The 17,773-nt window shown below is 35.2% G+C and overlaps 2 protein-coding genes across 3 annotated transcripts; both read right to left on the bottom strand.

The window, feature by feature from the left end:
• Window positions 1–2,370: 2,370 nt before the first annotated feature.
• On the bottom strand, window positions 2,371–9,813 carry LOC147847999 (uncharacterized). Its single transcript, XM_087338688.1, is given in 9 exon segments — window positions 2,371–2,799; window positions 4,743–4,850; window positions 5,019–5,199; window positions 5,274–6,333; window positions 6,419–6,503; window positions 7,061–7,155; window positions 7,855–8,170; window positions 8,269–8,338; window positions 9,639–9,813. Coding segments are annotated over 9 exon segments (2,118 nt in total). The 5' UTR covers window positions 9,798–9,813; the 3' UTR covers window positions 2,371–2,755.
• A 2,612-nt stretch (window positions 9,814–12,425) lies between these two features.
• On the bottom strand, window positions 12,426–13,650 carry LOC147847998 (uncharacterized). 2 transcript variants are annotated; one of them, XM_087338686.1, is made up of 3 exons: window positions 13,511–13,650; window positions 13,318–13,436; window positions 12,426–12,748 (listed from the first exon to the last, which is right to left on the bottom strand). In XM_087338686.1, the coding sequence occupies exons 2-3, from the start codon at window positions 13,394–13,396 to the stop codon at window positions 12,630–12,632; spliced, it is 198 nt and encodes a 65-aa protein (XP_087194812.1). In that variant the 5' UTR covers window positions 13,397–13,436; window positions 13,511–13,650; the 3' UTR covers window positions 12,426–12,629. The 2 variants fall into 2 exon arrangements, with proteins under 2 accessions (XP_087194812.1, XP_087194811.1); XM_087338685.1 differs by having other exon boundaries at window positions 13,318–13,649.
• Window positions 13,651–17,773: the final 4,123 nt, after the last annotated feature.

The raw sequence follows: 17,773 nt of genomic DNA, 5'->3' as shown, positions 1-17,773 counted from the left end.
TATTTATCATGTAATTGCAATGTTAAACTAATATGTAAATGATATGGCCTTCACAATTGTGTAATCGCTATGTTAAACATGATCTTGGGGCGTTGTCATCATGTTTGACGAGCAAAGTTGGAAAGGGGGGCATTCTAAACTACTAGATTGAGCTTACACCATGACTAATGCCGAATTTATTTATTTCAAAAAAAGATACTACATTAATATTAAGAAAACACCATGAGGCTATACATACAAGATGTACCTTTCAGTAATGAACCCCTTATTTTTTAATTCTAACCGTCAGCTTAAATAAATACTTCGGTGTAGAGTAGAATCACTCCACCTTATAAAAAATCCATCTATAAAACAAGCCTTTGTCCCATATGGCATGAAACTCCAATCACTTGAGCTCCGCATGTTGAATATTACCTTTTATATTATCAAAAGAACCTTTGAGATTATGCACAATCTCTATCCAAATCCCAGAAATTATTTGGGCAAGTCTTTCAATCGTATTTTGAAATAGCTTCAAACATCGAACTTTTCAAATATACCAAATTGTGATACTACTTACCAATTGCCATATTTGAGGTTTATCAATCTCTATTCTAGATTCAAAGATATCGATGATTTTGCATCAGAGCATGTCTCACAGCAATAGCATCTACAACCTCCTGTTCATATACCATTGGTTTATCTTGTACCACCACCCATAATATCACTCCTTGCATATACACTGCTCAAGGATATACTTGTATTAGCAACGTTATGATTCGTTTCCATTTTTTCACCACAAAACCATAACTCCATAAACAATGCTTAATAGCCTCGACTCTCTACTAGATCCATAAAGAAAGGGCACATATTGTCTACATTTCATTTTCGCCAACCATTAACTGGTATAGGTCTATGAACCAACAACCAACGGAAACAAACAATTTTCTTGCCCAATTTAATACCCCACAACCATTTCCAAAATTGTTTGAGATGTTGTGGAGAAAGTCCATTTCGTCCTCAAAAGACATTTGCAATTGGTTCTTTCCATGATCTAGAACCTAATATTTTCCTACCAATCTTCACATAATATTAAAAAGAGGCACATGTTTTATCTTATCTTGAACCCACACCTTCTAATATAGTTCCCCAATATCCCAAGTTAATATAGATGTTGGTCTCCTTTCCATAATTCAAATTCACATCTCATGGATCCAAATCTAAGACCCAATTTGATCCATCATTTGCAATCACCCACACTTCTTTATGCAAACAAAAACTAAACAAATTAGTTTCCTTACATCATCCTACACATCAAAGGTCATACAAAACGTCTTCCCCAATATAGGCTTTTACTCCAATCAAAACATCCAATGGAGTAAATAAACTCATCCACTTCTATGTAGAAGCTCCAATCTGCATCTAAATATTAGAAAGGGTGATTTGTATCGCAAAATACATCATGACTAATGCCCAAATTTTCTATAGCATACGCACATTAATCCATGTTTATTTCTCATAACCAAATTCTTCTTCTAGCATTTTTCTTTTTTTGCATCTCACCAACACTTTCTTCCCACTAGCAAGCAATCTTCTATCTAATCCATTGCACAACATTCTATTATCCCCATAACATTTAACCAACATTTGTTAAGTGTCCAAGGCATGCATGAAGAGCTCCATAGGCTATAAAAGGAAGAGGAGAGCTCATTGTAGGGGTTGGATATTGGGATCAAGGCAGCAACCTTGTTGAAATTATGAACAGGCTCAAGGTAAATTTCATGAATTTAATGTTACTTATAAATTTAATATCTATATTCAAATATTTCTTGCAAATCTTCTGTTCAAACGCAAAATGTGCTGAACTTTTCCGCTCAAAATTCTAAGATCAAGACGCAAAGTTACAAGAATTTGGTGCTAAATTGTCAAAAACAAATCTCAATCAAAAAACTCACCTTGTCATACAAAGATCTCTCGCCTTCAGTGTAACAACAGAATTTTTCAAATCTTGATTCCAACCTCAGAAAATTATTTTTAGACGACAAGAGTAGAACCCACTACATCGACCAAGCCCGATGTCCTATCCATCAGAGGATGCCCAAATAGTAGGATTAAAAATATAATCTTATTGAGACTTAAATTTGTAGAAAAAGAGAAACCTGTGGCATATTAAGTTACTTCATGAGAAAATTTCTTCAGCTACATTACACAAAATTAGGGTCATAATTAATGAAATAACATTAGTGAGATATGCATGCCTAGAGACACCTAAGTTAAACATGTACAACTAAGCTACAACTAAGCATAATTAGGCAAAATGACACACCTTCCACCCCTCTAAAAGAGGAGACATCCAAGAGACCAAGAATGTGCAAGTTGTGCACAACTTGGTCTAGTAAGGTTTAAAAAGATATTGACTTTCTTGGCCATAAGGCTTCATCCCATAGCCAAAGTTCAAACTTTGCAACTCAAGAAAGAGCATCTACTTTTGAGTATTGAGAGCAACTAAATTTACATTTTTCTAATTTGGCAAAAGGTATCTGTTGATAAAGCTTGGCTACAACAAGGCAAACATGTTCGATATGTCCCACCGGATATTGGGAGAAGATCAAGATGCCATCCAATAAGCAATCCATGTATTCTCAAAAAATAGCAGTCATCATGTGTTGGAAGATCGCCCATGCATTTGTACGATCAAACAACATCATTGTGTACTCAAAATGGTCTTAGCAAGTTCGTAAAGCAATTTTCCATTTATCATTGAGCTTCATTCAGACTAAGTTGGAAGCCCCCCAAAGGTCGATTGTGGCGAAGATTCACCTAGTTCAAAGTTAATCGAGAAGTTTCAAGATTAGGGATATAAGATAACATTTACGAATGATTAGACAATTTAGACAACAATAATCTAGAAGCATCCCCACAAATCCATCTTTCTTCTTAACGATTAGGATGGGCGACCCCATTAGAGTCTTCGGTTTAACTCCACATGTATTCATAGAGTGCACATTTTGTGATAGTACCCCAAATGAGTAGTTATTGTGCAACCCAATCAAATGGGTAGATGAGGTGTCAATGTGGGAAATTGTAGATAGTAAGACAAAATGTATTTAGGAAAGATGGAAGGTAATGGGATTGACTAGTCAACTCAAAGAATGTTCTCTATTGGCAGGCTAAGATGTTTTCACTCTTGAAGTATGTGCCATTGACTTTAAAATAACTACTATCTAGCACCAGCTTACATCTTAGTTGGGTCATATTAAAGGACATGTCAATTAATAAAAAAGGAATATCCCCAGTACTATCAATGGACTTGCACTTTAAATGTGACAATAAGAACAGAGAAAGAATCTAAATATCCACCCTATTTCTTTTACACAGATGTTGTGACTATTATCCTTGCCAACTAACTTTGTAGTTGACTAGTCCAGATTGCATCTAAGCAAGGTGTGAGTACAAAGAGGACAACCATTGTGAACTAACTCTCATAGAAAGTTTGTATTACCACAAATACATCTCCTTGAGTGTAAGTCTATATGCCTATTTAGTGGGGTTCTCCATATTTCTATCTTGTAAATCAGTTGACCAATTATATGGTCCATGCTCAAGCAGATGATCCATATTCTGTTATTCAAACATATCAAGGAAATTATTGTATTTAGTTAGAAGCAAAATGATTATGGAGCAAAATGCCCTTTAATGTTGTCTAGCTACATGGCTCCTGCTGCTACCAAACAAGCTTTTCAATTGGTTAACCTCATCCATCACTCTACTTGTTGATGACCCCACTTGACCGGGTGTGATCCTAAAAACACACAAAAAATAAGAGACTATGTGTAGTGGTTGTTGCAAGTAGTTTGAGCTACATCATTCATGCAAATTGGATCAATCATACTTTTCATTGATGTTGAGACACATCTTCCTCCAATTTTTCCTTATCCTAAATTCAGAGGCTCAATGTCATGATGTGATGTGTATGAAGGGAGAAAAATGCAATATAGTTAGGTTTCATAATAGCTAGGGATTGGCCAACGTGATCATCAAATTAAAAAGACCAGTTGATAGATAAAAACAATGAACAATAGCTCAAATCACAAGGGCTACCTATTGACATTGAACTCATCCTATATTTCATAGACATATTGTGCACCAACAACCCAGGTAACAATAAAAATCTCCAACCACTAACCTCTATTTGAATCTCATTTCAATGTAGAAGACATCTTGGAAGTCTTTCAATTCTAGCAAAATGGAGTCCAATGTGCTCACCCATGCCTACACCTAACGTGATACTTTGTTATCCCGTTAGATGTTATCCTAAGGTTTTGTTGTATCCTAAAGGTAACAAATCTATCAACTCATAGGCATGGGTTCCTATCTGCAACTGACAATCATTGATCTCATCTCTGCCCTAGGGATATATAGAAATAAGATAAATTTGAATAATGTTTTGTTGTACCTAAAGGTAACAAAACCATCAATCCATAGGCGTGGGTTTATGTCTGCAACTAACACTCCTTTCAAGATGATACATCTTTCACAATATGTTAATGTATTGAGAATCAAACTAATATTTCTTCCGCAACCAACTCAACTATAGCCTCATTTGTAAAACCTCCTCTATTATAAACCATATTTTCCCCTCTTCCATTATCTCTTTTGAAAAACAAGCAATGTATGATTTCAATCTATGGTTCCTATTATTTATCAAGAGAACCCCTGCGAGAAGAGTCTTATTTACTGTAGCAAAAGTTGAGAAAACATACTCTTGTGAACACAATCTAGTAGAAACCGTTCACCCCTCCACCACTCCAGAGGCCTTGACCTTATCCTTGTGCTTCGTCGGACTCCCTCATTCCAATTTGTGCCAGCACCTGTAAATCAGGATAGTTGAAGGAAATCAATGATTAAGAAAAACAAAAAGCTTTTGAAACCATGGCCAATGAGTTCATCAAATACACAAATGTAACAAGGGATGCTATCCCTCATAGAACAACAAATCATTAGAGCCTGAAATTTTGCAAAATAATTCAACTGTAGACCTTCATAATTGCCGCCCCAGTTCATCACATGTTTTTGACTCTGTCGTTTAGAACACTTCGTTTTATTTCCCTCTCCATTCATGATCATTTCATTAGAAGCAATGGAATTGATCTCTTCAGCCATATCCAAATTTTGTTCCTTCAGCATGCCAATCAGCTTTATATGTATTAGAATGACAATCTCTAGCCAGAAATTCAAACTAATCAGCAAAACTTTATCAAAAAGGATCAGTTTTGATTTAAAAATTTATTCACCTGTACTGGGGAGCTATTTGAGATCAATAGGGGTATTTCTAATATTGGTGCTTGATTCATTTCCACGCAAGTATTTAGCACCATTGACATTTCAACAGGAGGATCTAGTATGCCATTAAGAACAGATTTCCGTTTTCCTTTGCTTATAGTTTCCACACAAACATCCTTGTTTGATAATGCCAATCCTGCAAATGCATTTGATGGTGGTGTTGGAGAAGTGAAATGAGTTCTTTCCGACATAATATTTCCATAATACGGTGTAACTTTCCTATCAACATCATTCACATTACCATTGGTATCATCTATTTTGTTCTTATCAGGAGCAGCAACAATGCTCTTACCATGGCCATCATCATCATCATCATCTGTTTTGTCCTTGATATGGATTTCATCTTCCAGTACATTTATATTCTGTACAAGCTCCATATCCTTAGGTTGTTTTGAGCCCATATTCTGTTCACCTTCAGTTGGAGTAGGATTTTTTTGCTCACTATTAGTGCATTCAAGTTTTTCTTGCTCAAGATTAGTGCATTTATAGTTCCAGTTTGAATCCATGGCAGGTAATTTACAATGAGAAAAAATGACGTGGTCCTTTTCTTCACCAATGTTCTTATTGTCATTGTAGTTATCATCAGTTTTGTTCTCGACATGTATTTCCTCATCAAATATATCTATATTCTCAGCTTGTTTTGAGCTCTCATTCTGCTCACCTTCAGTTGGAATAGTATTTTTTTCGTCACCGTTAATGCATGTATAGTTCCAGTATGAATTCACAGCAGGTAATTTACAATGAGATAAAATGTCATGATAATCTTCTGCACCCACATTCAAATCTCTAACATCCACTGACACATCATCTGATTGCATCGCAGAAGAATATTGAGAAGTATGAACCTCATTCCTATCATTTAGCTCTTGATGGATCTTCTCGAGTCCTGAGATGAACGTAAAAGAGGACGAATCAGTTTCACATTCTTCTTCCAGAAGTTCATCATCAAGTGATCGTATGTCCTCTGAGCAAAAGGGAACTTCGGCTGAAAACTGCTTCAATATCCTTGTCCTATAAACAACAGGCATATATTCCTTGAAAATTAGATGCATATGTCTAGACTTCAAAATATACATATTATTTCTGTAATACTTACCTTCTGCTGTTTTTCCTTCTGAGCCCTACTCTTGGGAAGCTTGAATTTGCAATATTTATATCTCTTGACTCACAACTCTCGCCTCCTGTCCATTTACACATAATAGCTTCTGAAGTTGCATAGCATTTCCTCCAAACACGTTAGTAGAGCCCCAACCAAAGTAAGTCGGTATACTACTAAGTTATGAGTTACTACATAGCAACCCCCAAGACTAATTTGATGAATTATCAAGCATTTCGCTGTTCAGCTTGGGCATGTCATTGTATGAGTTACTGAGAATTTACTTGTTAAGTTGGAACATAATTTCATGAATTACCAAGCATTTACTAGTTCAGTTGAACATAACCATTATGTGCCAACCATTTACTTGTCAGCTGGAACATGGTTTTTTAAATTACCATGCATTTACTTATTAGGTTGACTATGATTTTTTGAATGACCGTGAATTTTATTTTGTTAAATTAAACATGGTGTTATGGATTGCCTTGAATCATTTACTTAAGTTGAAAATATTTGTTATGGATGACCTTGACACAGTTACTTGTTAAAGTTGAACATAATTTGTGAATGACCAAGCATAGCCTGTAAAGTTGGAACATTCACCAAACAATTGTGATTCAGAAATTTAGTCAAATTATGCACCTTCTCGTTTATCAGAAGCTTCCCAAAATGCTAGAACATCTTGGGGTTTTTCCCATCCTCCCACTTCCTCGGTGTTGAGAATCAATCCGAAACTTCTGCAAAATCAAACATGATTAACCTAAAGGTGTTTGAATCCTCTTGCAGATCTTGTATACTACATCCTACTTCTCAATGTATCAAAGGTTCTTACTAAAGTTTATAGATCATGTTTATTACATCTCATTTCATATTATGTTTTTATTACAATGGCCCCTAATAAACAGTAGAAGTGGACTCTTCTTGATAACCTTGCAAGTTATACATGTTTTGAATGTTTCAACCTATGAAGGTTCTTCGTGAAACACAAGAGGACACATCTCATAGGTCTTGTTGTATACTACATCGAATTTCTCAATTTTTTGACATATTATGAAAGTGTTGATCCAAACTTACTCTCTGAAAAGTAGAAGTGAGATGTACTTTCTAGGCTTCCCTACACATTCCTCATTGATTTGATTTATGAAGGTCCTTGGAAAATCAGAATTTATTAATGAAATCTTGTAGACTCAAATTTTATTTTATTTTTCTACGATACGATCTATGAGGTAAACCATAAAACCAGAATCCAATTGTTCTTGTAAATCTTGTGTACTACTTCTCATAACACATTTCTCAATGTTCTGCTTACAAAGGTCCTTAGAAATATATAAGATGAACTGCTTGTAATATATATACTGCATTGCCACATTTCTCCATTATTTTGATCTATGTAGGTCCTTTAGAGAAGTAGAAACTGTAGGAGATACTGAATTTACCTTACATCCACAGTGAATGGCTTCTTGATAGAGGTGATCCTTAAATCCCTTTCACACCTTGAAAACGCATTTCTCTGTGGGGGAATATTTTCCTTTCCACTGACAAAATTATCAAATTCCTTCTTTGATGACCTTTCAGCTAGAATTCCAGCATCCTCTGCATCTTTAAGTTTCATGAACTGTGGACATCCTTTCTTCATGGGTTCATCTATTGTTCTCTGTTTATAATGGCATGACCTTGCTATAGGAACATTCTAATTTGAAGGAAGCTAACAGACTTGCATAGAAATCACAATACTCGCCTCTACGGATATGTCTGTCCAAACATCCAAATAATAATCTACCATAATCAGACCTACCAAAGATTGAATCATAATGTTTACATTATCTTAACAACCATGAGATGATCAACACCTTTAGCTTGAAAATTCGAAAGCTTCATGAACACTGGATTTCCTTTGATTATGGCACCATCAACTGTTCTCTGTATAAAAGTTCCGAAGGCATGATGTTGTTAAAGGAACAGGTTCTGGAGTGAATAAAATAGGAGAATTCGAGAGAAATAATAATGTTCAACTCTTCAGATAACTTTTACGATTATCATAGAAGCCAAGAACCTATAACAAGATTTCCAATATCTCTTCATTGAAGAGAATACCGACATCTTTACCCTGCAGGTTCAAAAAAATTCTGGAATGTGAACTTCCTTCTAGTTTTCTCTGTATAGATTTACATAGGCCTGATCTTATTATAAAAGAGTTTATCTGGTAAGAAATATGAACAATTTAAGAAAAATCATAATGTTTACCATACATATATATCTGGCCATTCTATATAAGGGAACAGAGAACGGTCTAATATGACAGAACAATGAAGATTCAACTCTACACATAGAATAATCTGGTCAGAAGGTATGGACGTTGAAGGTATCTAGCGAAACCACAAGTTTCGACTCTGCGGATATGTCTGGCCAAAGATCCAAACTGAACGTATGGTTATCAGAAGGCATTTTCTTGTTACGACAGAAGAAAGAAGAATATTTTAAAAAACAAAACTTAATATGCAATCATATAATCGATATATTGAAACACTTGTTCAACGATGAAATTATATCTAGGGTTTCGGGTATTATCAATGAGAGAAAGAAAGAGAATCGCAAGATTCTCGTTACGTCTTCAGAAATGTTATTGTTCACCAGATAATCAGAAATGTTATCTCTTTGATAAATCATGTAATCGATATATTGGAACACCTGTTCAACGATGGAATCATATCTAGGGTTTAGCATATTATCAATGAGATAGAGAAAGAGAATTGCAAGATTTTTCATTACATCTTCAGAAATGCGATTGTTCACCAGATAATCAGATTAACAAAAAATGCAAGATTTTCCGTTTAACTCTTCAGGAAGCAGATCATCGATCTCTTGGAGTATTTACAGTTTACAATAGAAGCAAAGAGCGAAAGAATTGAAACCTTTTTCATCGTCTCTTCTAAAATTCTCAGAATTTATCGGCGCAGCAGAAAGAAATAATTGCAAGATCTTCCCTTATCTCATCAGTGAGAAGGCGATTGATATCTTTGAATAATTGGGATTTATAATAGAAAAAAAAGAGGGGTTGGTAAATAGAGAGAGAGAGAGAGAGAGAGATCAGGGAAGAACAAAACTTTTACATTGCTGTTCAGTAAGATGAGGATCGATCTCCGGAAATCCTTTCTCAGTATGATGGAAATAATATTATCGTATAAGAATAATTAGAGAGAGATCAGAGGATTGAGCCAACCTTTTCCATTATCACTTCAGTGAGGAGACGATCGACCTCTTGGAATCCTTGATCGGTGATGGAATCGTCGAAATGATGAGTCATGTTGAGAATATTAGGCATCAACGACGCGAAGAGGCTGTTGCTACTCCTCTCGTCTTCTTCACGCTCCATCGCCATAGCCATCGCGCTCTATCAGAAAGAAGATTTTCATTTGAATTTGAATTTTCGAAATGTCGTCGAACAGTTCACACAGGAAAACTTCAGGAAAACTGTGTGAGAGAGCAAATCTTATAAGAGTGGGTTCACATGGGATTCGTGCGCTGCAGTTGTCTTCTCGCAAAACCTTAAAACCCTAAACCCCTTTCTAAGCGGTCGTTCACATGGGCTTAGCGCGTCGTAATCTTTGAAGGGAAAATTATTAATAATTATTATTATTATAAATCTTAGAAGGGGCGCGTTCGCATGGCATTAGTGTATTGTCTTCTTCCAGAGGAAAACATGGTAAGAGGCCATTCACATGTCAATCATTGTATTCTTGCATAAATTCGCCATTGTAAATCATTTCATGCACTTTGTTCTTGCTTGTATGCATTGTATGGATAGTAGTGATCGTGTGATCTATGATTGGATGATAATGGGGTGCGTTCACATGGTATTATTGTGTTGATGTCTTCTAGGAAAACATGGTAAGATGCCATTCATATGTCAATCATTGTATTCTTGCATGAATTCGTTGTTGTAAATCATTTTATGCACTTGTTCTTGCTTGTATGCAATGTATGGATAGTAGCGATTGTGTGAGCTATGACTGGATGATAATGGGGTGTGTTCACACTGTATTAGTGTGTTCGTGTCTTCTAGGAAAACATGGTAAGATGCCATTCATTGTCAATCGTTATATTATAGCGTTGTAAATCATTTCATGCACTTGTTCTTGCTTGTATGTGTTGTATGGACAGTAGTGATCTATGACTAGATGACAATAGGATGGTGCATTCACATGGGGTTAGTGCATTGTTGTCTTCTAGAAAAACATGCAGAGGACATTCATGTGTCAACCATTGTATTCTTGTATGAATTTGTCGTTGTAAATCATTTCATGGACTTGTTCTTGTATGTGTTGTATGGATAGTAGTGATCATGTTATCTATGACTAGATGGCCATCATCATTCCCTCCTAACTTCTTGCTAGTTGAGGAAGTGACGTCATCATACAAAACAATGCAATTGAATTGCGCTGGCAAAACTAATGAGTTAATTACAGTTCCAGTAGTCAAATCTAATGGTTCAACGTTTATCCTATGGGAGCAACTTCTTATATATGTTACCCTCTATGATCAAACTTTCAATATTCTCTTACATGAAAGCTCATACCATGTGTCACAAGGAATGGTGCTCTCCATCAAATGTAGTGGAATTTTTTAGTTTGAAAGAATCTTGCCACTTCTAACTTCATAGTAGGCTATGGTATTAGACTTGATTTTCCAATTGTTTTGAATAAAAGGAAAAACTCATAAACATTGTACTTAAAAATATTTGTCACTATTTTCTTTATCTACGAGGAAGCACATATTGAGATACCAAGCATTAACGTTAGATGCACTCTTTCAAATAAGAATTTGAAGTCATTGAAGAATAAAATGTGATAATATATGTGAAATGTAGATGGAAAATATGATATGTATGGTAAGAAATGGCTAAGAAATACATGCATATGGGACAAAAACATAAGGGTGAAATTTTATACATGTTGATTATGGCAGGATAAACAATGGATTTAAACAATCCCTCTAAATATTCACAACAATTGCTCGAACATTCTATTGAAACAAAATTGAGGGCAGAAATATAATGCCAAATATCAATATTGTCAAATAAGGACATTTAATGCCATTGATACTTACTCCTTTATGTACTTCCATCCCCATTGTGTTCTTTACTATCCATATCTTTGACCAATGATTGTTAAATCCTCAAGATGTTATATAAATGAATTTAGACAATATCAAGTTAGATTATTATGTTTATGCTAGTGACAAATATTTTGATGAGGCCAAGAGCTTAATGAACATGCATGATAAATGTTGTTGTTTGCTTTTAGATGTTGCAAACACCATATTGTAAAACTATATAGCATTGTTAGAAGCTATGGGTCATGTATGATAAATGTTGTTGCTTGCTTTTAGATGTCTAGAAAGTGCTATAATGTTACAAACACCATATTGTAAAACTATATAGCATTGTTAGAAGCTGTGGGTCTTTTTACTCTCTTGTGAACATATTAGACTGAAGAGGGCCTTTAAAATTCGTACATACAAAACTAGGTAGATTTTCCCAAGCTCATTAGTATGGGAAACATATTTCACAAATATTTTTTGTTGACAAGGGATAAGAGATTTGGTTTGCATAATCATGAAAAAGTTCATATACATACAAAACTAGGTAGTTTTCCCAAGCCCATTATATGTTTTGTTGTATGGGACACATTTTGTAAATATTTTTGGTTGACAAGGGATAAGAGATTTGGTTTGCAGGACATGATGTAACAACACAAATCAAGCATCTTAGTGAACAACACAAATCAAGCATCTTAGAATATTCACGTAACCAACGAGCTTTAGCATGTTTTACTATATGAATACCATGTAACAACATAAAACACTAGAAACTTTGCAATGTAGTTGGACAAATATGCCCTTTCCATCTCGAATATTCGAATGTACATGATCAATGAATTGTCATCCCTAAAACGAAATCACATATATGATATAATTGTGTATATGTTTGCTTCTAGTTGAAGGGATGTCAAACAAAGTTACGCTATTCATGCAGAATACTAGAAGTGTATATGTGCATACCCAAGGGTAACGACAAAAATGGTTTGTACAAGTATATATAAGAAGGGTCTAATAGTGCACTGAATGTGTGTGTATATACATAAAACTCTTCATATGGATATCATATAGAAGAAATGAAAATAAAGAGCATAAGAAGAAGGAAAAGTTTCCTTCATTTGTTTGCTCCTCTTACAAACTTGCTGCGAGATTCGTGAATCATTGACCACATCACTTGTACATCTTCATAACCACATGCTTGAACATCCTGATACAATTTCTCAAATGTTCGCCCTGTATTTCCAAACCAAGATCCAAACTAAGCCCAGAACAAAGATTCAGAAAGAAGCTACACAATTAAATATTCTTACTGAAATCTCCCTAGAACAAAATATAATGCAAGTGATGGATTCTAAGATTCAAGCATTGTTTTTAAGGAAAGTTACCTTTTAACATCCTTTTTTTTTTTAAATTAACACCACAAATGTGCATGACAAAGCTCCTGGACATTTTCTAGTCGATCATAGATAATTGTGTTGGAGATCATCTAAAATTAGATATATTTTATTTTAACTAAATTTACGTGCTCATCTTGTTGATATCTGATCCATCTGAGTAACAATGTTAGTATTCGATATGAATTGAAGGACCCAATGTCTTCAAATGATTATCGATATAATGTGTTCATCCAATAATCGCGGCATCATTACTAGTAGAGACGACATTAAAAGATCATAATACTAGGACATATGAATTAAAGAACCAAAACTCCGGATAATTTGATTGCATCATTGATGCGCCTTTTCGATCTATAACAAGTGGGATTAACTGCTTGAAATCGAAAGGAAAAAGAAGGGACCTACTTGGTCGTTGATGGTGGGGCTCAAACAAGCGACGCCAGAGCTTCCGGAAAGGAGCTACCAGGAGGTTGAAGCAACCCATAGCAGTATTTGCTCTTCGATCGAACTCTTCAAAGAAATCACTGCAAGATCAAGATCAGCAGGAAGCAGGCAAGGAACCACCCAAATGAATGAGATTGGCACAAAACCTCCTTACAATAGCGACGATTATGGTGGGAAGTACCCAATCAGTGAGGAACGCAACAGAAACTCTCCCAATGATGGCATGCGGCTTCCTCCTCTCTTCCTTATTGTTCCTTCTTCTACTTCCTTCCTTGAAAGTCTTTTTGTTTTTTGTTTTTAGCCCTCCTTATTATATATCTCTCTCTTCTCTTCTTCTTTCGAGCACTACGCTGCTCTCTAAGACTCTTCCCTGTGTCTCAGTCTCTGGCTTCTCTCCTTTGCAAGGCAGATATGTACATATATGTATGTATAAGAAAGAGAGGGTTTATTTGTTTATTTAGAGAGGGGGAGGGTGCAAAAAAAGCAACATTGCATAAAAATAAATAGAAAAGCACATGCAATGCACACACACACAAAAAAAAGAACTATTATAAATTCATCTTCCCCCAAACTTCCTCCCAAAGCAAACACCATATACTTTGCCTCCATGTCAATCCGACAACTTCACAATGCTCACGTATTTGCAATTTCGATCATCGTCTGATCTGCTATGCTGCTCTATTTGTAACCCCGGCATTTGAAAAAACATCCATTGTTAGTTATTGTATTTGCAAATTTGATCATTGTCTAATCCACCATGCTCTCTTGTAACCCCATCATTTGAAAAACACCCTTTTGTTTGTGATTGTATTTGCAATTTTGATCGCCCTCTAAAATCTATTGCGCTCTATTTTAACTCCATCATTTGAAAACACCCTTTTGTTGGTTTTTTTTCCCCAAAATGAAGCTTCTTTCCCATTAGTTAGGAAGGATTATTACAATGAGGCTTATACATCAATCAGGGAATTACCCTCCGACCAAGTTCAAGAAAATGAGACTACGTAGTACGTACATAGCCTTTCGAACTCTGACTACTTAATGTAAGTAGATACACCGTTTTGTTAGTTGATGACATGTAGTGAATTGTTTTGCATTATCTGTCCTAGTTATGCATTCAGCACACTTCTAGCCTTGGTTATCGGCCTTGGGGCCCTCTCAATATGGAACACATAGTTGAGTATGCATCCTTGTCATGTGTGATTGCATTTTATCATAATATGTCTTCGTGTCCTCCCAATGCATGAAAGGGGTTTCTCGGATATTGGCATCAAGATTATCCAAATAGCAAGAAACAAGACATCATACTTGTCAAGGGTTGAATGTAACACGGTGATTTAGCTCTCAACATTAGTAGGAAGAAGGCATCATGTGGTAAAGCATAAAGTACAAGCATTGCCTTTATATACCATACAGGTAAAAATACAAATATCTCTCTTTAAGGGGGGTACAATCAAATTGTACATCTTGTGGTTCTGAAGATCACAACTATACATCCCTTGTAAACAAGTACGAGTCTCAATAATAAATTTTCCTTTTTACAAAAAAGTAAGAGTTTAAATACTAATACTTTAAAGCTCATAGGTTATGGCTTCTTTACGCAATGGCTTTGATGTTACGTTCATGATAATAACTCTTCATTTTTTTTGTTCGAGGTCGCGCACAATAACAATTTACTCCTAAAAAAAACTTTAGATAATCAATTTCACAACCACAACACATGCTTGTCACCTAACTCAAGCATTACATTCAAAAATACTAGTCAATATATATTTTTGGATATGAATATTGTGTTTGAGTATATTGGTTAGTATCCATAAGAATGTGATGTGATGTTGTTCCCGGATCTTGAACACAATCTCAAATAAACTTCTAATTTATTTGGTGGGAACCCAAACTTTGCACTTGCAATATTGCATTTGACGTATGATCCTTATTGATGAGGTAGTTGACCTATCATTAATGAAAAGTCAATGCCAATAATTCGATACTATCAAATGACATTTTGTGAATATCTAGGCTTTGGGAGCTCATGTGCAATATATGTTGATAATGATCATTTAACAAGTTAGTGAATTAAGTTAATGATATGAACGACTCACTAAAGAGGATCCCTCTAAAACATAGCATCAAAGCGAGGAAAAAGACAAAACTTAAGTTCAATTATCAAAATGGGCTTAACCCTATTCCATTTATCAATCATAACCAACCTTTTACAGGTGCAACACACACCCACATGTCTTAAAATAGAGAATGGAGAAGCCTACCCATCATGGAGATCAAATATTGAGGAGTACCTCATACGACAATCCAAATCATTCACAACCACTCATCAATTGTCTAATTTGAGAAACAAATATGAGGTTGGAATTTTTAACTTGCAACTATTAAACAAGTCTTTGAACATGATATGATACTCCATGTGTGTATTTTATTGACTTTAGAAACATCTTTTTTTTCCAACTAGAGTTATGTGAGTATTCAATTTAGAGTAGTTCATTACAAGATGGTTCAATTAAGGTATTGTTGCTTGTGTCATATTGAGTGAAAGAGTTTACTATGTGACGTAAGCAATACTATTTTTCACACCCTATATAGGTCAAGCGAAGTATGATAAGTACAACACTATCATACTTGAATGATAGAATCTACTATATGATGAAGTCAATATTATTTTTCACAACTTGGTTAGACTAAGAGGTAAAGAGAACAATGACAAGTACTTAGCTCCAACCAACAAATTTGTGATTATCCAAACAAAGTCTCAAGCTTGTATCATTTTCCACGATTGAGTAATTATTTTCTATAATTCGATATGAAATCCTGAAATAACAACGAATACGTGATTTTAATCAAGGTAAAAATACGTTGAATATGAAGTCTCAAGTGTTACTGTGATTTTTTAAGTGGAAGAAGTGTACGTGGCTTTGTTTAGAAATTAGAGGCTTGAAACTATCATGTTTTCCAACTATTCACATGGCACGAGGTTTATTTGAGTTGGCTATAGCCTATGACAAGGGAAATGTTTGGCATTTTAAGCACTTGGAATATTCCTGAATCTAAAGTGCATCTTTGTTGACCATTTGGAAAGTGGTTTATGTTGTGGAAATCGTGGAGATGAGTTAAGAGAAAGGTCATAACTTCCCACCACAACTTCAAACCAATAGTTGATGTTGTGAATATTTTGTAGTAAGATATTTCTAGTGATAGACCACATGATCTTGTTTTGTTAACTTCTACTTCAACCTTTATTAACCCCCAATAGAGAAGCATAACGATGATATCACGTTTTTTCACTACGACAAGTTCACGTGTAAATTTTTCCTAATGCACCCTCCAGGCTTTGGGTTTGAATGGGTGGAGGAAATTGGGGAATCTTGCATTTTAGAGTAAAATATCAAAGACGCAAAATTTGGCATGGGTGACTTTCTAGAAAGTTTGCCTCCCAATTGAATTGTGCATGCATATGTTTCACCACAAAAAGATGGATCCATGAACATGGAAGAGCATCGACATCCTTGTGTCTTGAAATATTTCAAAGCTCATATAGACTCCACTATAGAGCATGATATGTATGGGTCATGCGGAAAGTAGAAAGTGGTGGATTTTCATGGTTTCGGATGTGATCGAGTATTTAAAAACAATAGCAATAATATATAATACAAATGACACATTTGCGTCCTTCTCCCAAGAGAGACGATGACATTAACATTTTTGTATTAAATTTGAAGTTTTGTTGTCGATATTATGCTTTTACTTGCCGATTTCCATATAATGCCATGTTTTGGGAGATGATTTTGAGGGTACTTATTACATAACTTCACTATTGTGAAGTTTATCAAGTACTAGTTTTGATCAAACCATGTTTCAATTGCATAACAAAACATGTCAGGTTAGATAAAATCTATAAAACATTCTAAAAATGATATCTGTAAAAGCTTTGTAGATGTATTCTCAATTGGAGAATGCAAGCCAAACACTTTGGATGGTGTGTGGTGGTAATAGTAGTAGAGAGACATGACACTGCAAAATTTACAATCTTTACATTGAGTGCTTTTAAGCTCTTTAGTGTCTAATCGACACTTGTATAATTTTCTTTATTCTTTGTGGGTTTTCACCTCACTTTGAGGTTTCCCACTAGTAATAAAAGTGTTACTAAAAAAACAAAAGAAAACAGTAGTAGAGAGGCATAGGCATATTATGTGTTGGTAGCTAGTGAAAGGATAGGGGTATTTTGGTAATTATTATAAACAAGAAGGTGTGTAATATGGAGACGTGGGTAGGGGTATGCAGCGTAAATACCTAATCTGCCCGCTTGCTTGCTAATACTTGGAACGAGAAGCGACCGAACGACGTGAGCTATGGCGGCCAAGCAGAAGAAAGCAAGGAAATCTCCGTCGAAGAGGAGAGTTTCCGGAGC

Source organism: Azolla caroliniana, unplaced genomic scaffold (assembly GCF_043228905.1).
Source record: "Azolla caroliniana isolate FFs.n. ecotype wild unplaced genomic scaffold, voAzoCaro1.0.p SCAF_537, whole genome shotgun sequence".
NCBI lineage: Eukaryota > Viridiplantae > Streptophyta > Polypodiopsida > Salviniales > Salviniaceae > Azolla > Azolla caroliniana.
Note: the sequence above shows the minus strand (reverse complement) of the source record. Positions and strands in the feature narration are given on the sequence as shown.